We start from the raw sequence: 27,222 nt of genomic DNA on the forward strand, positions 1-27,222 counted from the left end.
ATGTCGGGGCTCTCTGCTCCCCCTCGTTCAGGCCCAGAGCTTCACCCACCACCTGCACGTCGTAGTCCAACTCAGAAATCTTCACCTGTCGCTCAGGTGACCATACGACCTCGTCAGGGACCGTCGGAGCATAATCATGGTGGTTACCCGACACTCCACACCCGCCAGCCTCTGCAAACGCGTCCCCCTCCTGGGCTCCGGCCTCAGAGAGTCCCGTCATCACACACCTTTTTGTGCCTAAACAGCGCAGCTGGATGCTATCTCAGATTTCTCCCTCGCTCCCCAAATCCGAGAGATTTCTCACTCCTTCCAGCCCTTCTGCCTGAGGTCTCCATAGGGTCCACCTGCAGCCCCCAAGTTCAGCAGTTCTTCACCTCTGTCATCGGAAAGGGCTTGTTAACGTTGAATGATGAAGAGTCCTTCCATCTCCTGCCACTGTGCACCCACCCCCACCCCTCAGCCAAAATGATAATCCCAGCTCCCTTGGGTGGCTTGTAAGGACCCCCAGGCTAATCCGCACCCCCACCGTCAACACTGTCCCAATTCCTGGCATATCCTCCTTCCCTCGTCCCCACACAGACCCACTGCTGTAGGAGGGCCATCCATCCTCCGCGACCCCTCCCTGACCTCCGAGTTCAGTGTGGTGCTGCCCTGGCACAGCCCGAGGCAGAAGGAAAGATGAGCAAAACTGACTGCGTCTTCATGTAAAACTTTGATGTTTTGTCCCTAACAGATTGTTTTGCATTGCTTTTGATTTTTCCAAGCATTGCACCAACACAGTATTGGGGGTTGGGGGTGCTCTTGAATTTTGCACCTGTGGGACTGCCCCCCAGCTCCGTTCAGGTCCCCACCTTCAGGCGTGATTAGCTGTCCCCGCCCAGGGCCACCACTCACCACAGGTATCACTCGACTCTACCTCCCCGTGTGGAGCTGTGACATCGCTATTTGATTTGCCCTCCCTGCAATCCCCAGGGGCTTTGGTGACAGAAATATGTACCACTCAGGTAGACGCACAAGAAATCTGACTCAAGAATGACCAGTAAATGCATGTGTCAGAGAGCACAGGTCACCGTGACAGTCACAGGATCACGGATTCCCTTGTCAAAGCTCCGTGCAGTCCTCCAGCACTGGGGTGCAGTGTCGGCCGCGTGCAGAGCCCCCAGACACCCTGTGTGGCCAGGCGGTGTTTCAGGAGGAAGTGGCCACCTCTGTATGGACAAGTGCAGGCAACTCTAAAGGCCACGACGTATCCTTAAAATTGTCCGCTGAGCTATTCGCATACTGTTTAGATTTCATTTTGCCGAGGAATATGACAGCACAGTGCTTGGTCCCTACAGGGAAAGCAACATAATTACTCTCTGTTCCATGTTCTTCTGACAGCCTGATTGTCCCACGTCTCAAATAAACCTTAGGCATTAAATGGTTTTTAGGGATATGCATTTAACTGCCTTGTCTGGGACACAGATGGAATTGTGTACAGAGGAAAATAAAATGACACCAAACCTGAGAAACAAGCAGAACCTCAGCAAGAAAACACCTGTCCATACCGTCTTCGCCGTATCGTGTTTGCCTACAAATGAAAAATGTTCCGTGGTGGCCAGTGTCTTACTTTATGAAAGTTATTTCCTGGTGTAAAATAAATGTCTAGATTAACATGTCACCTGAAAACACAAAGTTATTTGTGTGGAGGTTTAAAATCCCAGCCTGGATTTGGAAGGAAGAAATGAAAAGATGGCAAGGGTGCCGCCATGTCATTACACAGAGTATCAAGCTCCCTGTTTGTTTTATAGAGAAGAGCGTTCCCTTAAACTTGGGAGTGGAAATATTTTAAATTTTGAAATGAAATCAATTCCCAGCAGGAATTCAATCAAACAATATTCCCTTGCTGTCCTTGTATACTATGTAAAGGAATGTTTTATTTGAATGGTTATACTATCGAAATATAATTGACTTTTATCTTTTATGTAATATGCCTTGGATATTAGCAATTGTTGAAGGTACATCAACTTACATAATTCTTTAGACGGTATAGAGAAAAGTTTTTTTTCATTGAAAAAGCTCATACATGATCCATGATAAATCCCAAAGACTGGTTGGAGCTATTGACAGGTTTATGTTGCTGTTAGCTTTAGACGAATCCAAGCTGGGGAATTTTAGGATTAGAAATCTGTAGAGCAATAATATTTGACTTATTAGGGCCTGGAAATCTCATGTCTTAATTTTGAAAAATACTAGTACCAATGAAGACAAAGTATATAAAACTGCTTCTCTAGAGGTTACTAAGTGCCAAGAATAGTGCTCAGAGCTTGACCAATATTGACTATTTCGAATATCATGACCAGCTCCCCATGGTCAAGCAGTTTTGTGGGGCCCAGCAGTGAGGCTGGCGCTCAGACTGTGCAGGGGGCCTGGGCCCCCCGTCCTCACTGCACCACGGAGCTCTTCAACCCTTGAGTGAAAATTCAATATACTCTTACCAAAGACCCCCAGGAATTTACACAAAATAAGATGTATAAATGCAGTAAAATGTAAGGTCCCTAGCTATTTTATAATAATAGACAGCTTGCCCTTTAAAAATACTGTATTTACCAATAACTTTCTGCAAAGACGCTGTTTCCCCGTAAGAAAGGGTCTGACATGGGGGGAGGTCACCAGGCAGGGGCAGGGGGTCAGCTGGGGAAGGGGTGGGTAAGCCCTGAGCGGAAACTGAAACCTCTGAGTGACGTCGAACCAACCTGAAATACGACCGGACTGGTGGTGGAGTTCTTAAGATATAACAAAGGAAGAAAAAGATTGATACAAGTCTTTTGGGAGCTCTGTTTTTATGCTCATCCATCAATTCTTAGGGTTTTTTTTAGAGGAACAACAACAAAGGGATCACACCTGCTTATGAGGAGGTTCTCAGGCGATTGATTATTGGGTGCTTGACGGGAGATGTCACAATGACCGGGCCCACGGTGGAGTGGCTTTCCCACCACGTGGCGGTCAGCCTGTGTCAGACACAAACAACAGTATTGTTGGCGATATCCATCCTCAGACACGGTGCCAGCCCCTCGTGCAAGGTTATCTCAATCCTCAGCTGAAAATCTACATGGATGTGTGCAGTTTATGATTCCCAAATTTTGGGAGTTTTTTGGTAAAAAAAAAAGAATCAAAAGGGGTTTTTTAGCAACCTTGCCCTTTTTGACATTAATGTTCCTGTTTGGCCATTGATTTGGCATTTTCCACTTGTGTCTTCCCTGCTCTCGCTGGAAGTCCCAGGTGGCTGGGGGGGCGCTGTCCCTGCTGAGTGTGTGCAGGGTGTTCAGGGACCACACTCAGACCTGCACGTGCTTCTCCACCAAAGTCCACAGGTTCACGGACAGGTGCAGACTGGAGCTCCCCTTCCAGACACTTGGTTCCTCCCACAGAGAAGTCACCTGGGAAGATTTTGTAACCACAAAGTCAGTTTTGCCCAAGACTTTTCTGGAACTGTGACTCACACCACAAAAATACACTTTTGAATTTTTTAATATGCATTTTTTTAACTTATACAATACTTGAAACCCAGAATATGATGGCCTGGCTTCAACGATCACCATAGTAACTAGACTTGAATGTCGGCTATTTCTCAAAATATTAAATTTGTGCTCGACAGTCTACCCCGATGATTACCAAAATCAAAAAACAAACAAACAAACAAAAAGGCTTCACCACAAGTCCTAAGGAATCTCTGAAAGCAGGTTTCCAGAAAATATGTTGTCTAAAATATTTTTCCTAATGAGAAGATTGTTAAAATAGGAATAAAACGGTTTGATGTAGCTTCCTGCAAAGAAGTGGCCTTATTTGCATTAAGTTGGAAATATAAGAAATCCTCATTTAAATAAGTTACAAATGGTCAGATATCAGAATTTCATATGCTCCAACCTCCATTGTTGGGGATGTTTATTATAAAATGAGTCATGTTTCTTTCCAGTCGGCCTCAGATCCAGCAGCGTACGGTGTGTGGGCTGAGATAAGGGGAGACGTGACCGTATCTCCACCTGCCTGACCACACGGGGTTCCCTGAGGACAAGGTGCATGCAGTTAGCTGCATCCCAAAACTAAAAATACATCTGGTGGGAACGCATCCCGGTTAAGACTTGGTTCTGGAACCGGACAAAGCGAGAACGACATTCTGGTTGTGCTATTTAGCAGGCATGTAACTTCAGGCAAATTTATTAACCTCTTCTGGGCTTGATTTCTCTATCTGTGGGGTTGTTACGGGAGTGAAGCCGTACAATGTATTACATTTATCCCAGTGAGTAGCACATAATTAGCAATCAGTAAATAGTTACACCACCATCCAATGAACGGCAGCTAATAAACTGAAGTCAATTTGGTGCCCGGCTGCAGGCCAAACGTTAAATAGACTGCCCTTTCCTGAGAGCCGCTGAGCACCAGAAAAAGATACATTTTGAACAAGGTCTTTACTCTTAAGCAGTTCAGACGAGAGGGAGCGCTAAGCCCATGAATAACCAAAGCGCAGGGCATTGTGTTGCGCGCTGTGGTTGCGGCAGGGCTCAGCTCTTGCTGAGCCTGGTCGGTAAAGCAGGCTGGACTGAGTCTCCTGGGGGAAACCGAGAGCCCGCACTGACAGCCCTTGTGCATTCCGCAGCGACCTGCGGCGGGACGCTGACCAGCATGGGGGGCGTGATCCTGAGCCCTGGCTTTCCGGGTTCCTACCCCAACAACCTGGACTGCACCTGGACCATATCCCTGCCCATCGGCTACGGTGAGTGAAGCGTCATTAATTCCTGAAAGTCCAACCGTTTCATTTCTAACTTGGAAAGAAGGAAGCTGAATTAAAAATGTGGCTTCCTCTGTTGACATGACTGTATCTTTAATTGAAAGTGGCTTCCAGATTTAAACAAAGCCTTGGCAGAATAACTTTGAGAACGGAAAGTTATTTGAGAAATCAATGGAGCCGTGCAGCGCTTTTCAAGGCAAATTAAATTGGCTGAGAGATGATATAGCAGGCACATGAAGTGTAAAACGGAGCATCACTAATTCAATTATCCATCTTTTTATTTATAATAACGCCTTCTCTAATCTATCGCTGCCGGAATTCAATAATGGTTATTGTTTCTTCTTGGACAGTTTTGAAGGCTTTTTTTTTCAGGTGGTGACACATTTTGAATTGAATATAAAACATAAATATGAAAAAATAGTATCATTCTATGAATTTTTATTATAAATTGTGTTGTTTATAGGTTTACAAAAAAGGCTTTTTAAAAAAAATCTTTAGTTATTAACTTTCAGGTTCTTCACCTTAAATAATAATTCATAATTTTAACACTAAAACCGCATTCTTCCTGGCCTGTCTTCAGAAATGCATGGTCTTTGTGAAATTCGGATCCGCTCTCTGCCTCCTGGCTTCCTTTGTGTTTTGGGGTCATTCATCTGGGTTCCCCCGCCTGTGGGTTTCTCTGGGACCCTCAGTATTGGTGGGCCGAGTTAGGTGCTCAGTGAATGGGGTGCTCACAGACTGAATGTTGATAACGAATGAATACAAGCATAAATGTAAATCACTGCCGTCGAGGAAGATCATACTTTCTATTAAGTTTTTGAAGCTTGTGCCTTCGGAATCTGTGCCCAGGACGGCAGTAGCCAGAGTGAGGCCAGAGGGACTTGCTGTGCGGGGAGGCAGGAGGGAGGCAGGCGTGGTCGGGTGCACGAATGAGGAAATGCCGTCCCCCTGCGTGGAGGGTTACGCGTGGGACGGGGCCAGCGTGGAAGGGCCCCACGGGGACAGCCCGTGGGGTCCAGCGGGTTCTTTGGGAGGCCGCGCAGGGCCTGTGGGTGAGGGAGGGAGAGACTCCTCGTGAGAGGATGCTGTTAACAGGAACCCTCGGTTTCTTCCAGGTTTTTTAGCTTTTAGGGTTTTTTTTTCTTCAATATAAACCCTCTGAGCAGAGAGGCAGTGATGCTGCCAGTGCTAGAAGAAGGCCTTTGCATGACTTTAATCAACACTGGCTCAGGAATCCGCCAAAGTGGGTCCCCTTTCTCCCCATGGAGGTCGGAAGATAAGGACGTGCTGGCACCAGTCCTCGGAGTCGGGGTTTACCGGTCGCATCAGGGATCCGTGTAACTCAGGGTGTTTTCAACATGGTCCTGTGACACTTGGTGTCACAACCTCGTGGTGCAAGTTCTCATAGCAGTGAAGGTCAGAGAACTAGGGACACAGGCCGGCGGCCACCTCCCTGGGCGGGGCGGCCTTTCCCAGTGAGTGAGGCTGCAGGACACTTGTCACCGAAACAGCCACGCCAGGTTACGGTGGGATGAACTGACATAATCCAGGCTAGGAGTGTGGTCTAGGCTTGGTGTGTGGCAAACAATAAAAAGCAAAGTGAGACAAAAGGCCACACGTGGATATTTTTTGTATTGTTGTTCCAAATAGTTCCCACTCTCCTTTCAACACTGATTAGAAACATTCTGGTCATTTTCTTATTTTACCAACGTTACTGTCCTATAATTCCTGAGAAGGATACCATTTGGTATATTTCCTTAGATTGTTCACTCATAAACCATTATACAAGAGAATAATTCAGGGGAGAAAGTGAATTGAAACCAAAATTATCTGAGTTCATGGTCAGGATTCATGAACCAAAACAAAAATATTTATTTAAAGAAAGATTGAAATGAAAAGAAGTAGAAAATGTCTTTTCATTGAAATGAAAAGAAGTAGAAAAATATTTAAAATTATGTAAATCTTTAAAATATTTTAAAGAGGATCTAGAAGGGAAGGCAGAAAGAAACTTTATCTCTTAAATTCTACATACATACAAAGTAGTATGACTATCCCTAGCTTTCTAGAATAAATGTAGTTGTGCTTTAGAACAAGTTCTCGCAGATTAAATTTAAATGGTGCACCAGGTTTCCCTGTGGTACATTTTATAACCTGTAAATATACTTCCAAATGTGAAGTTAGAAATTTGGAGAAAAGACGTGTAAGAGGTGGTAGGTCCCTGGCATAGTGAACATTTGGCATTTTTATGCCCCTGCTAGGAGTTCTTACTAGGGCTTAAGTCATTTTAGAGCATTTTGCAAAAGCTGAGAAAATTTCACTACCTACCTAGCTTTCAACTGCACGTCAGTTTTGCAGTTGAAAAGCAGTTGAAAACTCTTAAGCCTATTAGTTCTGTATGTTCCTACTCTTCTGCAATTTCTACGTCTTCTCCCTTGTACCGTCCTCTACCCTATAGCTCAGTCTCCCTCCCACACACGGCTCTTAAAACCACATCGTGAGTCTTGTTCCCAAAGGCCAAACCACATTTCAGCTACGTGAGAAACATTGTATCTGGATCACCCGAATGTCTCAGACGCGGTTGTCGTAGATGCTGCTGTTCGATTCCCAGTTCGTATCCACAGCGAGATACAGTTCTCTTCTTTCTCTGAACCTGACCTTATTTTTGGCAGCAAGATTTTCCAGCATCTCCCAAATCATAAGCAAATATCAGGTCTCTTTCCTGGAAATTTTGAGAAAGTAACTTTGGAGTTGAAGCCCAGGAATCTGTAGACATTTATAAATCAAGCACTCCAGAAGTTTCTTATAAAAAAAATGGGACTACAGCAGAAATAACCAAATATCTTTTAATTATAATTTCTTTCTTTTTGATCCTCATATTGTTTCATATGCATAGCCAAGGCTTTAAGGTGATTCTGGAATATTCACTGTGATTACAACTCAGGAAAGGATGCCTGACTCCCTACTGGGACAGGAGGGACACGGGGTTCGTAGGCAGGTATTTCTGTTGACGTCACACACAAAAATATCTGAAAACGTCTGTTGTTAGGGTGATCTTGGCAATTAAGTTGGAAAACGATAGTCAAAAGATATTTCCTCCTTAATGCTGAGAAAAGACATTTATGGGATAGGGCGTTTACATTAATGACCACGGTAGATTTAACCAGCTGCTCCTAGTGTGTATGTAAATGGTGCATCGCTGTCACCTCCCTATATCTCCCCTAGATTTCCTGCTTCTGGGGGTGTGTGTGGGGGATCTCCTAGCCCTCTAACCCTCCCCCTTTCCTGAGGTTTGGGAAACAATATTCAGCAATACTTTCTTTGCAGTATCACTGGAAATTTTACCAAGAAACAAACATTACGGGAAACTTGCTTCCTTAAGACCCAAAGAGAATGTCAGATCTACTGAGAATTTTATCTACTTATACTTGGAACACTATGCAACGAGGAGCATGATTGCTCAAGTCAGTGGCTCTCATTCTGCTGTGCACAAGAGCAGCGGTCGAGGTCAGTGATGTAGAGACTCTCACGGTTCTGCCTTAGTGTCCCCTCGGGATGGGACAAAGAATTGCTTATTTTCACAAAGCAACCCCGGTTCATTGGATGTGAGAGTTACACTAAGTCAGGAAACGTTTCTCAGCACTTTCGCACTAAATAAGATGAGAAATGCACAGAGATTATCATAAGATTTTTACAAACATTACTTATTTAGGATAAATTGCTCTGGTGTAAAAAGTGTAGAAATCATGAGATTTGGGCAAATTGTCAGTAGAGATAGAATATTACTGAGCATAAAACAACAGGACAAGTCAAAAGTACAAAGTAAATTACAAAAAAAAATTCCTTAGTGTTCTTACGGAGTATTCTTAAATATAATTTCTAGATTTCAAGTGTTATCTATCTTGTCTGAACATACATTTCTGTCTCCTCAGTTGTCGGCTTTGGAGTTTGGTTTCTCAGGGTGTGGCTGTTGAACATGAGTGACTTCAGCTTCTCCAATTGCCCTGAACAAAAACACTTATCCAGAATATGAGACATTATTGACTTTTCTTGAGGCAAAATATATATTTGATGTTTTTTATCCATGCGGGATTTTATTGGCTGTTTTGAATCTTGCCTTACAACTGCACAGGCGTGGACCTGCCTGAGAGATTGTCCACGCCCTGAGCTAAGTAGCTACCAGCTTAGTCAAAGGATTCTTTTGGTTAATCCCTCTCCCTGCTCTTGGATCAATCAACACTTTAATTGAACAGGCAACTGTGGTTGGCTGCTTTGTTATCATGTGAAAACCACCTCACCTTGTTCTCTAATTATTCCTTCCACTGACAGCAACTTTCTGCACCCTGTCTCTGTCTCTCAGAATGGTCAGAGAGACCCTGACCAAACACACCTGTGGAGCAGGTGGCCTATGTTGTCCTTGCTCACAGTTCTGGGCTCTGCGTCTAACTGAGTAGGAATCTTAGCTGATTCTTTCAATGCCTGGTTGCATGAGATACCAAAATGCTTCGAACCCCGTTTCCTTATGTATAAAATGTGTCTGATGCAATATCAATCTGATCGGGCTGCTTTGCAGTATTAAAAAAGGATTACATAAAGACGGCATTTTGTAAGTGTCAACTGTCTTCAGTGGCTAAACCGAATTCTCCGTGTTTTTATGCTGTTTTCTCTCCCTCTTACAGACATGGGTTGCCGTTCTGTGTGGCTTTGACAGAGCTTAATCCACTCGGAGTTTCTGTCTCTGTTTTCTTGAGAAAGTCTAAGGTGCAGGGGAGAGATGTACAACCCGGTCTTCTTCCGCGTGGTCCTTACCTTTCATCCTTAGAAACCACTGCGCCATGTCTCCCAAGATGCTGTGAACCACTGTGCCTTTGGTCCATCTAGAAACATAGAGATGACAGAAAAGATGACTTAGAACGTTCACTAAATCCCATAGCTATTAACTCTTTTGCCGTGTGTTTATCACACACAGAAAACACAAATCAGCAATTAATATTCACAAGTTCTATCAACTCTAAACTAGGGTTTAACTCTGAAATCATAGTCACATTACTGTTCAAAGTTCTGTCAATCCCAGAAGGCACTTAATTTTCAATATGTAACTATCCTGGGATGGGAATGTGCTCTGTAAATTCTACGGAAGATAAGCGTTCAGATTGGTTTTCTTGTAATGACACATTTTTTTTTAGTATTCCGTGAGATAATAAAAGGATAACTAGGTTATGCTTATTTTAATCCCTTCATTTGGGCTTTGCGATGTCAGATGGGATGCAGTTTGCTGAAAATTAGATCACTGAATAATGCTATTTTAAGCCAGATTAGAGCTGAGCCCTGTTCTATTTCCTGATATGTGTTAGGTGGTTTGATATGTGGCTGTTTAGTTTATCCTACTTAAAATGGTAATTTTGTTCATGATATTATAATTGTCATAATTCCGTTTCCATTTCAAGTTTAATTCCAAATCAGTAAAAAGCCACTTTCACTCCACCCTCTGCTTTGGAGACGCTGGCTGTGTTCAGCTTTGTCCAGCCTTGATCTGCCTGTCATCTTTCATCTCCTCCGTGACTGCGCCAGTCCGGTCCGTGGATTTCGGAACGGTCTGTGGATAAACGCGTCTGAAGTCTGCGTGTGCGCATCCGGAATGAGCACGTGCTAAGCCATTTCCCTAACTGTTGGATTTTAAACGTTCTAATCTTTCCCTAGTTTTCCTTTCTATCTGGTACGTTTTGGACATAAATAGAAATGTCAGTAATTGAGCAGGTGGTTTTGATTACTCCTGTGTGGGCTTCTTGCATCTCTCAGGAATGTGAGGGTATTTATGAAACTCTGAAGCACACACAGATTTAATGTCCCAAAGTAGTCACACACGTGCTTCTTTAGGATAGTTTATTTATTAGTGACAGAGCTCATTTTTGTTATATTTGTGGGCCATGCCACAAAAGAAAGCCATGTTTTTGGTTTAGCAATGGACGAGGAGGCAAGTTAGGTCCTGGTGTGTGATCTACGAAGGGGTCCACTGCTCGCCTGTCACAGCTGGGTGGAGGGGACATGGCCTTCCTCTTCTCCTTCCTCCCTCCCTCCCTTTTTCTCTCTATTTTTTTTTCTTGCTTCTGAATTTCTTTTGACCACAAATATTTGCTGCATTTAGAAAAAAATAGCTCATTGCTGGCTGTTCAACACAGCAATATTTGACATATTGAAATATTTACAGAAGTGTTTTCAGTTTAAAGAGCTGCTCCACCTTGGTTATATGCAGCGGATGATGCTTGAATGGCTGAGACAGCTACAGACTGGGTGTCCCTTCCCTGACAGGTGATGACCTAGTGGCACGTAGACTCGGACAATCTGTCATAGGAATCTAATTACTCGTGCTAAAGAGAATTTCTCAATTTGGTTGATCTGTTAAAGATCTGCCTTCTTCTCCTCCTCCTCAAGTTTTCCACATCCTACTTCCTTTTATTCATCGTCTTTCAATGTAGATTGAACAAACATAATACAAACTGATTTTCCCCAGGAAACAGCAGAACATATTTTTAAGAGAATGGGGTGGTTGGCTCTTGTCTCGCCTGTTTGCAGGCTAAACTGGAAAAGGTGAGGACGTTGCCCGTCAGAGCTGGGTGTGAACCCGACTCCGCCTTTCCCTGTGTGAATGTCAGACGCGACAACTAACATTGCTAAATCTTGGTTTGCTCACGGGTAAGATTGTGATAATGACATTGATGACCTCACGAGGAAAAAGTTAGCTGGTAAATTAATTGCACCCCGAGCGTGACCGCTCCCCTTGCGTGACGCCCCGACGGAACTCACTGTTCTCGCCTCTGTTCTCCCTCACAACGTGGACGCCATAAATAATGAAATTGGTTTTCTTATATGACCTTAAATTTCATTGAGTACTTTTAGGTTTTTTTTCTCTATAACTTTTTACTTGAGCTTTTTCTCTTCCTCTCTTACTGAATTCTGGCCTTTGATAACTATTTTCCTTTGACACCTGAGTAGATAAGTTTGTGTGAAAATTTCTCTGCATTTACACTTAAGTAGGATAACCCGTGTGTTACCTTTCATTTTCCCAATCTAGGAAACATAATATAATGGATGAAAAAGAAAAATAAAAGTCTTCTCATCTATCAAAAACAGGAGAAGAGCGATGCAAAGCAAAGCTTGTCTCCTAAATTGGGAGAAAGTAGCCGTTAGTATTCTCAGTCTGGGTTTTACTGCCCCACTTAACTGCATGGATTTATGCAAAGACGAATAATGTCTTTGGAGCTGTTTACAAACTATTTAAAGGCACTAAAATATTTCAGACACAGTAGTCAAATTTTCAAAAATGCCACAATACCATAGTGAATAATTCTAAATTATTTTTATTTTTATTTCCTTAAGTTATTAGCCATAGCTTATTTAGTACATAGATCACTATGATACCAGAGATATTGGTCCTTGGAACAGTCCTTTGGTATGTTGACCGGTGCCAGGCCGTTAGATTTAATTATGAGAGTTATAGTGGCATTTATTGGATTAGGTTTTTTACAAACATCAATAATTTGCTTTGTGTGCCTAACACAATTAAAAGCAATCACTTGCTAAACTAATAAATCTCTTGTGCAATGGTATGACCATCCGATTAAGGTAAAAGTCACTTTCAAAGTTTTTTGCATTTTTTTTGTCTTTTACTAAAATTGGCTTCTTTTTTGGCAAAGGCATAGATGAACTTGTGGGTGACACAGCGTAGAATGACACGCCCTTGTACTGTGGTTGTAATAATTGTAACAGCAACTGGGCAACGTCATTCCCATGCACGCATGTGCTAATCCCCATTCTAGGCACCGTCCTTGTGTGTCTCCGTGTTACGATTCTGGTAATGTTCATATTTCACGAATGAGTTGACTTATGGACACTCACTTCGCAGACAGGGATCGCACAGTGAGTAGTGGCGGAGGGGAGACTGGACCAAGGTCTGCTGTCGTCCGAAACGCTGTTTTCCTCCACCAAGCAGTCGTTTCATGGAGAGAGATTATCTGGGGAGACTGGCAAAGGTTTAAGCACTGTTTATCAACATAAGCATGGATTTTATACATTTTGACGTGAACTTTCACGACTTCGGCACATTTCCCACAGGTGCACACATCCAGTTCCTGAACTTTTCCACGGAAGCCAACCATGACTACCTTGAAATCCAGAATGGGCCCTCCCACAGCAGCCCTCTGATCGGGCAGTTCAGCGGCTCGGACCTCCCGGCCGCCCTGCTCAGCACCACACACGAGACGCTCATCCACTTCTACAGCGACCACTCGCAAAACCGGCAAGGGTTTAAACTGGCTTACCAAGGTGAGGCATAATAATAAAAAAATCTAAACATGCTTCTTGCATTTAAGTTGGGTTTAAACGTAAATCTCCCCAACTGGTTAAAAATGTGTGCAGTTAGAAGCATTTGTGGTGGGATTTAGCTGGTGTCTGGCTAGCAGGGGGACTTGGCAGTTGTTGAACACACAGGAAGGGCACAGACGCGCACGGTGGGATCGGGCTGCTGCCCAGGTTGCCCTCACTGCCTGCCGCTCCCCACAGGCTCTCTCAGGGCCGTCGGCCGGGACCTGTCCAGGCACAGAGTCCCGTCTCCACGTAGCCCCCTCAGTGGTCACTGTGTCCCTCTCGGCTCCTGTCCCTTCAGGACACAGGCCGTCCCATCGTACGGGAAGTCAATCCAGAGCAGAAGCGGGTCTGGTGCTGTCTCTCGTGTGTTTGTGCCTTGTCTCCGCGCAGGGTAACAGCTACGTGCATTGTTCAAGGCATGTGCAAACCACGCGAGAAAAAGACAAAAAAAAAAAAAAATTAGTGACGGAACTTTATCTTTTTGTTAATCTGTCCACATATGCAATCGTTAAAAATAGTTTGAATCAACTACGATCGAAGCATTTTTGACGTGTGAAAAAACACAGCATTTTCATTTCATACAAAATAATTTATCTGGCCTTCTCTTGATTATTGCTGAATCGAATGAAGTCAAAACATTACATCTAGAGCCTGTATTTTCCTAAACATGGCTAAATTGCTTGCTTTCCTTAATTTCACAGGCTGACCCCAGAAGCAGGGCTTTCATATTTTATTACTGAAAGAGGTTAGTATTTCATGTTGAACTCAGACATTGTTACTGAAATTCTCATCTAAAATATAAAATGTAGACATAAAGTTCCAGAACTGGGGTCTATTAAGAATAGAAATCCAGGTGTAGCAGAAAAAAAGAGAGGAACCAAAGGCCAGACCGGTGAGCGCCGTGGGCAGGCACTGCCGGAATTCCTCCTCGAGCACTCTGCGTCTTTCACTGAGTCTCATCTTCATCTTTCTCCTCCCGAGCAAACAGCCTCACTCCCTACTGAAAGGCACAGGCGTGCGCGCACACACACATACACACGCACGCACGCACACACGCACACACACACACACACACAGAGAAAGAATATCACAGGGAAAGCAGCTTCCCACAACAAAGCAGGTGCAGTCCTACCTGCAGCTGCACCTGCTTTCTGCTCTTTCTCCCTCTCAAATGCAAGCGAAAGCTCCTCCTAGGTGAGGGAAATCCGTCAGGGGCTCTAGCACCTCCCCTCCCGCCCCTTTAGAAACAGCAGACGGAAATATCTTCTACTTCTGCTTTTGCATCTGCCACCTCTCTGCTAGACCTTTCCCAGTAGCATTTCAAATATGCTCAAATCTCTTTCTCTCCCTCCCGCTCCCTCCCTCCCTCCCTCTCTCTCTTTCTCTCTCTCTTCTCTCTCTCTCTCTCTCTCTCTCTCTCTCACACACACACACACACACACACACACACACGTGCACACACCTATTTAGGTATAATTTGTGATGCACCTTTGCCCTCTTATCTTCCTCCAGTGTCTGCTTCCTACTGATTTCCAGGAGGCTTGTCTGTGTCGACCTCAGTTTCCACGCCTGTTCCTCACTCCTCTCACCTTTCTTACCTGCCCACCCAGTCTCCGGGCTAAGAGTGGGGGAGTTAAAAGAAGACACAGTTGCTGTACCAGACAATGTTACAGTGTAGCAAGAAAACTATATTAACGATGTTTTTGGTTGTAAATTAAAATCTAACAGGAGCCTTTCTGTAATTGAGGTATTTGCAGATGTCTGAGGGGACACGGGGGAGGGACAGTCCACTCTGTAGTGGCCTGGCTCACATCGCGGGTTTGCACCCAGAAAGTGACCGTGAGGCCGGTGGTGGACCCACTGGCTTTGGCGAGAGGAGGGATTATCGGGGCCACAGGTGAGCTGCGAGGAGCAGACAAGGCGATGACACTCGATTCTGAAGTCATTTGCATCTCACGTTAAGAGCTTGAATTCTCAGGGCTTCGGTTCCAATGTAGCTTCCTCTCACTGAGTCGCCCTGTCCGGACCTCACGCCTGAGTGACCTCCGCTGTGGGCACTGTGACCTCTCACACCTGTGCACCGGGCCCCTACCCCTCCCCGGGTCCTGCCGAGCTGCTTCTGCTAACATACCAACGTTCCGCCCATGTCCGTCATTTTAAACTTGGTTATTACGTGGTAATTTTCATTTTTAAATTAGTTTGATCTTAAAATCTGAGCCAACGAGAAAACTATAACATGACTGCGTGTCTCCAGCCGTGAGCCGCCAGGTAGCTGGTCCACCTCGGTTGATGCCGAGCTCTGCTGGGGCCCTCCTGGTTTCCAGTATTCTCCACGCTGGATTCAGCACTTAACTTCCCTTTCCTTACTGACACTAGAGAAACTCAAGTATAGATTCCTATGGCAGCATTTGCCGTGTAGTTTTGAAAGTAGAGATTATCTTACACAATGTCTAACCTCTGTGGTGTAGAAACAAATGCTTTTCTGTGGGCTTTTCTCTTGGCAGTTTCCAGGTAGGTTTATTAAGGCCATGTCTACGTGGCTCCCAAAGCTACCGATGATTTCAGTCTAAAGGAATGGCCTACAAACAAACCAACCTGGGAAAGCTCTGTGTAGAAACCCTCTAGGCCAGATGTCATACAGTTGTGATTAGCTGGCAAAATATTCAATATTTTAAAAATGAATTGTCAATATTTAGAGTTAGATGTCACATAATTTGTGAGGTACCAACACATCCCGCTTTCTCTTGTGCTATCAGAATCTGGACACTCTGGGCCTGCAGTCACTCGTGGGACGGTCCCCTCCGGAGCAGGAGGGCTGTGACCTCTAACACTTCCTGCGGCCGCCTGCCGGCCCGGCTCCCTGAGGCTGCCTTGCATGGCCTTCAAGCGTTAGAATCTGTGCGTCCCCAGCTAGGTCAAACCTCTGGTCATTTGAACAAATGCCTTATTTACTTGACACCTGACTCTAAGCATCCACGTTTTTAAAAAATCCATAAACAACACATTTTTTTTATTATAGGCACCTAATTTTCTATAACAGAGATATAAAAATAAATAAAAAGGAATGAGAACATGAGTTTGACCTCTCCTGTTTTCTTGTAGCATATCATATCTGACAAGGATGATCCTTAATTAGATAATTTAAAAGTGTTTGTCCTTTCATAAAATTGATAAATTGGTACAGTGACACTTAACTCTGATAGGTAAGTCATATAAACATTCCTGGGTTCTACTTGAGATTTATAAGCTAAGATTATAATTAATGACGTATACGAAGATGCATAAATCACACAGACAATTCTTGTCATTTTCAATGATGTCTGCGTGGTACACCTTATGCTTAGACTTTGTCATTTATTTATGAGCATGTAAAGGTCAGAAATATTACTCTCGATGTAGCTGTCTTGAAGTTAAAGTGACTTACAAAGGACTTGTGAAATAAACTCAAGTTCATGCACTCTATTTCTAAGTCGGGAACTGGAAAATGGATGATAGAATGAAGATATTTATCAACGAACTAGATATTAGCCTAAAAATATTAGGAAAATGACTACACGATTCCTTTGGCTGTCATTTAAAGCACTTACAATTTAAACACTTGATGTGATTATTGCTTGAGGTTGAGAGAGTGAATAATAGTTGTTTTCCCAGATCCAAACAAAGGATTCCTTTAAGAAAGATAAAATAGATAAAATTCTGTGTGTTATCTTCCTTTGTGGTATTATAGGCTTATTGTTACTTAGATTTTCATAATACTTGTGAGATTGTGGCGTATTAAGCATTTTAGTGAGTTCCTTTTCTTTTGGTTTTTGCAATCTGGCATTTGCAGAAGTTGAGATTTCCTTCCTCCCTCCTTCCCTCCCTTCCTCCCTTCCTTCCTTCATTCCTTCATTCCTCCCTCCCTCCCTCCCTCCCTTCCTTCCTTCCTTCCTCCCTCCCTCCCTCCCTCCCTTCCTTCCTACCTCTCTCCCTCCCTCCCTCCCTCCCTCCCTCCCTTCCTTCCTTCCTTCCTCCCTCCCTCCCTCCCTCCCTTCCTTCCTACCTCTCTCCCTCCCTCCCTTCCTCCCTTCCTTCCTTCCTTCCTTCCTCCCTCCCTCCCTCCCTCCCTTCCTTCCTTCCTTCCTTCCCTCCCTCCTCCTTTCTTTCTTTTCTGCACACTGATTGTTCCTTATAGACACTGCCATGGTTTATGGGTGGAATTGATATTCTCCTAGAACCGTACCGTGGCCTGTTAAGAACCAGGCCGCACAGCAGGTGAGCTGCAGGTGAGGGAGCGAAGCTTCCTCTGTATTTACAGCCGCTCCCCATGGCTCACATCGCCGCCTGAGCTCCGCCCCCTGTCAGACCAGGGGTGGCATTAGATTCAGATCCAGTGATGGTGAGTTATGTTGTCACCAGTGAATTATCCAGATGCCCCACTAGTATTACGTATTGTTATTATAAAGAGAAAAAAAAACACCATTTCAGTAGCTTATTCGATAAGAAAAAGCTGTTGATAGTAACACAACTGCATGACTTCATGAGATGTTTGATATCTGGCAGATGGTAGTGAAGACAAACCCCGAAGCGCAAACAGTAGCTATTGGTCTTTCGAACCACAAGCCCACGTACAGTGTCCCGATTATCATCTTTCCATCCACACATTTCAGTCGTTATAGTAACATCCGATCCGTTAGCCTGGAATGCCGGCCAGTCTCAGGTGTCCCCGAGTCAGGCCCTCCTCGGGATCTGCTCAGCACTGCTCCACCTGTGCGTCCCCGTCATCCTCGTCCCCACGTCCCTTGGAGGCCTGAGCTCCCTGCTGTCCCTGTGCCTTGTCTCTCATCCTGCCCCGTCCCTCTTTATCTCAGGTATTTAACACAGAAACCTGAAGTCTAAAATTCTGGGAAACACCTGGCGTAAATCAAAGACCATTTTATTTTCCAGCATCTGTTTACAAATTTCAAAGCTACACACTGACCTCCAATGTGGCAAACGGTCAAAGGATTGACATATGGAATTGAAATTTCTGTTTTCTTCATTCCCCATTAAAAGCCCACTCTGCAGTCCTTCGGATCCTTTATTTGATCTCCATTTTCAGTGGATTGAGAGGAGGGCAACCAACCGGTGACCTCTTGTTCTTTTTTAAACTGATTGTGTGTTGCCTGGAACTGAGGGTCACTGGTGGGTTTTCAGCAATTACAGGACAGGGAGGCTGAGCAGTTTCCTCCTGAACTGAGTCCCCACAAGGTGGCTTTGCCACTGTGTTGGAAGCGACGTCCCAGTCACCTTTGTGTATCGGGGCAGGCTCCAGTGATGGAGTCTCTGCAGGTGCCCCTGAGATTTAGGATTATAATATCAGGAGATTTCACCTAATTGATGGATTAGTTAACTTGTACTAATTTACAGGTGAATTTTTAAATCACACAGACTGCAAACCACATTTATTATATATCATTCTACCTAGAGTCGATTCTAGGGAACACAAAAAAATTAATGATAAAGCACAATAAATAATATGTTATAAAAATTGTACTGATAGTAATTGCTAGCTTAGGGTTTCTACAGCTCTTGTTTTCTTTTTTTAAGAAAAAAACACTAAATAAAATGGAATGGATTTTTCTATTTTATCTGTATCAAACAATTAGTTAAACAAAACAAAATAGCTACTTATTTCCCAGTAAACAGTACTTAGAGCGGTAGTATATTTCTTGTTTAAATTAAAAGGGAATTATTATGTGTTTGTTTTCCCAGCATTCTTTTTTTTTTTTTTGGTCAAGTGGAGCAGTGGGAGTAGAGAAGGATCCCAGCATTCTTTATAGACCCTTTTTATTATTATCTCTATTATTTTTTTTTAAATTCATGTCATATACTTTCTCTCCAAAGTGCACATTTTCAAATTTATTTTTCGTGTGTGCTCTGTTCCTTCTGAAATACACAGTAAGTGTTCATTAAATGCGTATGGTTATAATTCTACTACCACTAATGATTATTGTTTTACTCAGTGTGGATGGTAACTGACAACTTGGAAAAGACATTTTTTTTAAAACTTACATCCAAAAACTTAAGAAGCTGCATGTAGCCAGATTCCTTCTCTGCGTTGCAGACTGGGTTAACCTGCCGTCCGTGTGCTTATTTCAGCCTACGAGTTGCAGAACTGCCCGGACCCGCCCCCGTTTCAGAACGGCTACATGATCAACTCGGACTACAGCGTGGGCCAGTCTGTGTCCTTCCAGTGCTACCCTGGCTACGTGCTCATCGGTCAGGCCGTGCTCACCTGTCAACACGGGAGCAACAGGAACTGGAACCACCCTTTTCCGCGATGCGACGGTGGGTGAATCGTCTTTCCTGGGAGCAGTTTAATTTTTCATGGGCACCATAGTGCACCGCACATTAAATGAACCCATTCAATAATTCATTAATTTCTTCAACAAATATTTATTGAGGATCTATTAGGTTATACTCACCCCACTTTTATGGAATATACCCTATACCAGTGAGTTTAAAAAACAAAACAGCCCTCATTCTCAAGGAAATTATAAGGATAACAAAACAATAGACACTGATAATTACACGGTAAAAGCAGACATAAGGAGATGTGTTGTGAGAAGGTGGCACAGGCTTGGGAATTAGCCAGAGAAATCTTTCTGAAGTCGGCAGCGTTTAGTTTTACAGCGGTTACTCCAGATTGTGGGATCAGAGGGGAAAAGGGTACTTATTAATTTTGACTTAGGTATTTTTGTTTGACTTTTATGCTAATCATATATAGGTTTTGTATTTCATAAAACTGAGTTGATTTTTGCATCGGGCCTGGAGGGTACAGAGTATTTTGCTACTCAGAGATAGAGAACATTCCAGGTGGAAGACATGGTGTAAGCAAAGATGCCGTCTTAGGGGAAAACAAAAGTGCCGTTTAATAGTGCATGTTGACGGGGGTTCTTGGGAGACGTTGGAAACAGGTGGCCGGGCAGTGGTGCAGGGGACTCGTTTGATGTCCCTCCTCTGAGCTGGAATCACTGCTTTATAGCTTCTGCACGGCTGCTTAATTTTTATGATGACTTAGACGTTTGTGTAATAGCAACTACATAAATAGATGAGTGCTGTGTTTATGAAGGTTGCATATGACACAGGAAATGTACTGTGAACTCAATATTCTGGCATTACAAATATAGTACCTTTGAATGAAAAAATAATGAAATTACCAATGCTGGACCTTTGAAATGCTAAACTTATATCCCATGGGAAGCGGGAAAGACATCTAGCTGTGTTTGAATTTCTTCTGAGGAAGTAAAAAAAAAAAAAAAAGCATATCAGTGGACTTTTTAAATCATAGTTTTCACCTGTATTTTCTTTCCCATCCTATATCATTATCAAAACAACTATAAAAAGCCCTTTAGCTATATTTTTAAAATTTCCTTATCTTAATCTAATATTTATTTAATTACATATAAAATAGAATTTAAAAAATTAATTTTACACAACCAAGAATAGCAGGAATGTATCTGGGGTATTTTTCATTACATTAAAAAAAAACTTAAATCTACTCTCCATTTTAAAATCTCATATATATGTATAAATTACTTTGAAATTATCAAGATTGCAACCTCTTATTTGCAGTTTTAGCCTGAATTCTTATAAATTCATATGTAAATGGTAGACTTCTTGGCTGGATATTGTAAAAAAATAGAATTAAATATTTAAGATGATGTCATTGCTTTTCCAGGCTTAGTTTTTCAACATGGAAATACCTGCTCTGCTCTGGCTCAGAATTACTCTGTCCGCATGAACATAACAAAATATATCTTTCTCTTTAAACGAAAGATATCGCACTGGGAGGCTGAAGTCTTGCAGACTCTCAAGACCAGCTGAGGCTTCATACTTGATTAAAGGAGCTCACAGAACTCACTACAAGCTATTCTATGCATTGTTACCGTTTTCAACAGGGAAGGAATGTGGGCTGTGTTAAAATCAGCCAAGGAAAACAATGCATGGGGTGGTCTAGCAGGTGCGTCCCTGTCTCTGGAGGGTTGTGAACTGGGAACCCTTCCTGAGACTCGGTGCCGGCAGTTTTTACCGGGGCTCCTCGCCGTAGGCACGACTGCCTGCCTGCCCACAGGGTTGGCTCCAGCCTCCGGGTGGACTGCTGTGCCCCAGATCCCGGCCTGATCCACACGGTGGCCTTCCTGGCGTAGGCAGCCCCCACGCGACACCCCTGGCTGGGAGAAGCTCCACCCGCCGCAAAGACGAGCCCGCCAGGTGTGCTGCCGTCTCCCAGGAGTGAGGGCAGAGGCCGGACCTCTCGTTGGGCAAGGCCAGATTCTTCACTGATCACACATTTCGACCGTTTCTCTTCTTACCAGTAATGTCATAAAGAGAATAAAGATGGCATCACCTTATACTATATCGAAAATACATATGAAATTATATCATAAGTATTAGCAGCCAGCAGAGGTAGTATATAAAGGATTTTCTAAGCACTGTCAATGTGGCATTAATACCCTCTCTATATTGAAATAATAAGGAGATAGTTTTATTGAAAACAAAAAGTACTTTAGCTGTGAAAGGTTAAAGGAAAACAATCCTGGTCTATAAAAATGACGGGCAGTTCAGATACGTATTAACGTTCAGTTAGACAACAGCCCCGCCTTCCCCAGGGGGAGCAGCACACTCCGCGGACCGCCCAGCATCCTCACCTCAGGTGTTTGATTAGTGCACCGTGGTTCATCATTTCAGGTCTCCGGTTGCCATAGAGGGAAAGTGTCCTGAAAAACTGTCTTCAAAGGTCCAGCCCTGGAGACTTCCAAAGAACTTCAGAAAAAAACGCAGATACTTTGAATAACCTCTGGGTGTCTTTATTAAAAATCAATTAATACAACTAATAGGAGAATTAATATACACGATTAATGCAAGAATTCTAAATCTTAAAGCATCAGTCTGCACAAGTGTCTGTTAAATCAATTTGCATTTTTATGCAGAAGACAGTTATGTGTTAAAAGCTTTCCCTTCCCACGTCCCAGCGACGTCTGCCCCAGGCAGTGGTGGGAGCCCTGGCCCTGGGCGGGGACGGGCGCTGAGGGCACCTGGGAGGGATGTTCACAGTAGATGTCACCACCGTCCCTTCAGCAGAAGGATGCTGGCTCTAGGATTTGATCAAAATATGCGGCATCATCACCTTTATGTGCTTATTTCTCTCTGGAAAAACACACGCACAATGACTCGAGAGCATTCTCCCCTTGTTGGTGCTCTGCACGGCCGTCCTTTCTCCCAGCCTGATCTCTCTCCTCTTAGCATCCCGTGTACCTGTGAACACGCAAATGAACATGCTTCTGTTTGCTTAGTGGCTCGTGACGCCCAGGGGCGATGTGTAACACGCGATGCTGCCATCCTCCGCGGGATGTCCTTGTCGCGCTTGGACCGGAGTCCCCGGGCGGGCAGGTGCGGAGCTGGGAGGCGCCCGCTGTGCTGCACGCGGAGCCTCGTCCTTGATCTCACTCCAGTCTCCACTTTGAACCTCGCCTTCGGGGAGGAAGACGGGATGGTGCACTTGCAGCCGGGTCTGATCGCACATCCACCGTCTCTGCCGGGCTCGGGGAGGCGCTGCCCAGACGGGATCTGAACATGCCTTTGATGCCGCTGCGGGAGGATAAAGCCTTCTTTGGAGCCAGATAACGACCAGGCCGGAGGAGATGGGAGAGGACACTTTGCCTGTTGTTTTTTTAGGTTCCTCTTTTTTCATCTCTAGACTCTGCAGCAGGAGGGCGACAGAACTCAGCTCTGAGAAAATTTTACCTTGTGCACCGATAGAATATTATTATCTTACGCGACAAGGAGCATCGGTCTGTTCCTTTCCTTCATAGCACTTGCACCGGGAGAATTTTAGACTTACTTAGTGTTTGTTTAATATCCTTCTCCATCACTCTTCAATAATCTCTGCAAAGACAGGACAGGGTCTCTCCGGCTCACTGATAGCCCCAGCCGCGAGCTCACCTGGTAACTGCCAGCACTCAGTAAATCCTTGTCGAGTGAGTGAATGAAAGGATGTGCTGTTTGAACTTCGCAGATAAACCATGCAAGCACGGCTGACTCCCTCAATGCCGTAGGGCTGCTAAGTGAAATAAAAAAATATCAGATGTGAGGGATGTGTCCCCCCCAAAATTCATCACATCATTTATTTCGCCCTTTAAGAGGTGGGGAGTATGATTTTTCGTGTTGTTTTCTCAGCGGGAAGGGTGCTACCACCTGTAATGTTGTTATGCAACTATGAGGTTCAACTGGAAAAGCAAAACTGCGAAAGGGAAATCTTAGGGTTGTGCCAACATCAAACGAATAGCGCCAAGGCACGAATAAGGGATGTCGGCCTGGTGCCCCGGAGCGTTTACTAATGAAGGGTTTTCCGTTCATCCTCAGTTCATCGTCCAGTGTTTGTCATGATCTGAGGCGGACAGTGGGGACTGAGGAAAGGAGGCTGTGGCCGGGGAGGGAGGAGACCTGGTCCCTGCCTTCCAGGCCTGATGGTGGAACCACAGCTGCGTGGTCTGTGAACATACCTCCAGAGCCCGGGGCAACCAAGGAGGACTTCAAGGAGGAGGGGGAGGCGGTGGGTGACATTTGAGTTGAGTTTTGAAGGAAGAAGCAAATCCACCTTGGTGTGACAGCAGCCTGGTGGCCACCCTGTCCCATGGGCTGTAAGCCTGAGTGATCCGGGCCTCACCTCACAGAACTGACAGCAGTGGAGGCTCTGGGTTATAATTTGCTTTGCCAAGTTCCAAACCAAGTTTCTCTGACACCAAACTCCACTTAGTACTGATTATGCTCTGAACCTTCGAACAGTCCCTTCTTCGGATAAATGTATCCACATCTTGGGGCAGGTTCAGTCTACTTTACACGGGTGCATTTTCTGTGTCCTTTGAAATTAATTATGTGTCTGTGCAAATAACTCAGCCGTGTCTCATACTGTGCCGTGCGGCATTTCATCAGCCACTAGTTGGAATTGTAATTAAACCATTCCTTCTGTCTTTTCATGTGTTTTGTCCTCTCCACTCTACCTGCATTCCACAGCTTTTGCAGCAGGTCTTTGAGCCCTGCAGACGCGTGCTCGTCGCGGACACTGTCCCACGTCTGCCCCCTGTTGGGTCCGTCCCTACTTGTCTTGACTTCGACCCCCTACACGATTATTTGAATTAAAGACTACACGTCAGACTGATATTTGTTCACACCGTTTTTCCAAAAATAAAATAATTGTTGTTGCAACAATAAATATGAATTTATTTAGTAAAATAAAAATAAGAGTGAGTATTGTGATTCTTCATGTAATGGAACATTAGTAAGAAATGGAAATGCTTCAATAAAACGCTCCTTACATAATTTCCTCTCCTTCAGATATAGATCGGGGAAGAATGGATAATGTCTTTGTTTCAAGGCAAACAGACTTAGATGCCACTCTTTTAGACAGCTTCAATAGACTTCAGAAATGTGACTTAAAAATGTAGTTATATATTTATGCATAATTTCCACATAATCCACTGCCCTGGATGGTCCAATGGGTTTTGAGCTCAGTCACAGGTGATAAGGGTTTTTTTTTTTTTTTAATCATGTGGGAATGACTTTATCCTAAGGGGATTTTGAAAATTTGGTTAATATATTAAATAAAACTGAGACAATTTAGCTTAGAACTATAATTCTCCTAAGGTTCCCAGATTCCAGAGGAATGATCTTGACAAAATAGCCGCTGAGAAATATTTCACAGTTATTTCTTCTAAGGGAAAATTTTGGCTGAGGGACTTTGGAGACAAACATATTTAACTTTCTGCGTTCTACAATCAGCTGTATCGGGCTCGGTTTTTCTTTGCTTCCTTTTAGCTCCCTGCGGCTACAACGTGACGTCTCAGAACGGCACCATCTACTCCCCGGGCTTTCCGGACGAGTACCCGATCCTGAAGGACTGCGTGTGGCTCATCTCCGTGCCGCCCGGGCACGGAATGTACATCAACTTCACCTTGCTGCAAACGGAGGCCGTCAACGACTACATCGCGGTCTGGTGAGAGAATCTTCCAGTAAAACGCAGCCTGAGATTGTGATACACTGTCCCGGTTTCACACTTATCGCTTCTTACACGTCAGGTTATGTATTTAGAATAAACGAGTCGGAAAGGAATTTATCAGCGAAATCGGGAGAAACAGAGAATAAATTCCACGTAGTATATTTGGGTTTTGCAACATGGTAGAAATATCCAGGATTGTTTTTAATGGGTGAGAACGGCCCAAGGTTGTTTCATTTTACGTTTTTAAGTGTGTTTTTTATTGTCTGAAAGAACAGCTGGCAGGGCCTTTGCCATCATGTGACGCATTTAGGAACATGGAAGAAAGGGTCAGACGGAGCATCCCATCCCCCCTGTAAACGCTGCGGAGCTGCCCTCCCGTGACCTGTGTGGGTGACACGGGGACGGGGACAGGATGGGGTCTGTAGTGCTGGCTCTTTCCCACGGAGCCACCCTGAGGGAAGGGCCACCTCCACCTCCACTCTGTACGCTGAGGGCTTGTAGGGACACAGGACACAGGACACATTCTCCCGCTGGGCCAGCACAGGAGGGAGAATGTCCCCCTGGGCACCAGGAGAGAGGAATACACTGCCAGGGAAGCACAGGGTCATCGCAGATGGCAGCCATGCATGTGTGTGTCCTTTCCATGTCTGCATGGAGGGCTGTTTGCGTGTCTGCCTCTGTGTGTGTGTGTGTGTGTGTGTCTGGGAGTCTGCATGGTGTCGTGCATGTAAGTGTGTGTCTGGCTGGATATTTAGGTGTGTGTTTCTGCATGGGGAAGTGTCTATGTAACTGTGTGCGTGGTGTGTGTGTCTGTGGGCATGTGTGCATGTGTGCATGTGGTGAGTGTGGTGTGTGTGTCTGTGTGCATGTGTGTGTGGTGAGTGTGGTGAGTGTGGTGTGTGTGTCGTGTGTGTCTGTGTGTGTGGTGAGTGTGGCGAGTGTGTCTGTGTGTGTGGTGTGTGTGTGGTGCAGCCAACCTCCCGTCAGAACGCACAGAGCAGGAGCGGATGGGCACCAGCAGCCACAGGTCCGCAGGAACCGGGTGGAGGGTCTGGGGTCACCCCGAGCAGGGCGGGTCCACGGGAGGGTGTTGGGCAGGCGAGTGTGAGCCCAGACTTCGGTTGCAGAACAACTTGTGTATTTTGTGGGCGGCACAGTCTTGCGGGGCGAGGAGGCGGCCGCGGAGACTGGACATAGATCTTGGCGGGAAATGGTGATGACCTGGGCCAACAGGGGTGAGGATGAGGAGAAACAGAGAACTTGCAATACTGTGCCGACCCTATGAAACTGCTGTTTCAAATGCAAAAGGACAACAGCACCGTACGGGCAGTTTCCCGTGTTTAGAAGGTAGAATCGACGGGTGTGACAGTCGATCCCTGTCGGTGGCCCCTGTCAGACGCCAACGAAAGACCAAGTTTAGTCGACGTGTGAACATCACAGGTCTTGATCCTTGCAAACAGGATCCAGAGGAAGGTTCTGGTTCACTGTTGATGGAAAGTATCTTAATTCAATAGCAAGATTTCCCCTGACCTCACCCATAATGAAACAGGCGTCCACTCCAGCCTCCCTCCTGTCTTCCCCAGGGACGGGCCGGACCAGAACTCGCCGCAGCTGGGCGTCTTCAGCGGGAACACCGCCCTGGAGACGGCCTACAGCTCCACCAACCAGGTCCTGCTCAGGTTCCACAGCGACTTCTCCAACGGAGGCTTTTTCGTCCTCAATTTTCACGGTCAGTTTCTTTCACCCCGTCGATTAAGATGGAGAATTTTGCATGAGGTTCGCGTGGCGGTCGCTCACGCCTCATTTCTGGCTGCAGTTCCCGGACTCTGCCGGCCCAGGGCTGTGGGGTTGTCTGGCCTTGGAGGCCAGCGTCTCCCGTGAGCTTCATCCTGTACTGACATCCTCATCCTGTACTGACATCCTCATCCTGTACTGACATCTTCGTTATTTCACAGCCTGTCTTGTCGCGCTTGGGTTCATTCCGAGATAAACATATTCCAAGTGACGCGCTGATAGGAAGCCCATTGAATCCATTTGGTAGCTTTTGTAGAGTTGCTCATCCGTGTGTCCAGGT

At 44.9% G+C, this 27,222-nt stretch overlaps 1 protein-coding gene across 1 annotated transcript in view; it reads left to right on the forward strand.

Annotated features, from left to right (window-relative positions):
• Positions 1 to 27,222, forward strand: part of CSMD1 (CUB and Sushi multiple domains 1) — a 1,229,803-nt gene that overhangs the window by 1,119,368 nt on the left and 83,213 nt on the right. The window contains exons 40-44 of the mRNA XM_045535313.1: positions 4,637 to 4,753; positions 12,878 to 13,087; positions 19,250 to 19,438; positions 24,968 to 25,145; positions 26,732 to 26,877. Coding sequence (XP_045391269.1) covers positions 4,637 to 4,753; positions 12,878 to 13,087; positions 19,250 to 19,438; positions 24,968 to 25,145; positions 26,732 to 26,877 — 840 coding nt within the window. The remainder of the gene's footprint in view (positions 1 to 4,636; positions 4,754 to 12,877; positions 13,088 to 19,249; positions 19,439 to 24,967; positions 25,146 to 26,731; positions 26,878 to 27,222) is intronic.

This window comes from Lemur catta, chromosome 22 (genome assembly GCF_020740605.2).
Source record: "Lemur catta isolate mLemCat1 chromosome 22, mLemCat1.pri, whole genome shotgun sequence".
NCBI lineage: Eukaryota > Metazoa > Chordata > Mammalia > Primates > Lemuridae > Lemur > Lemur catta.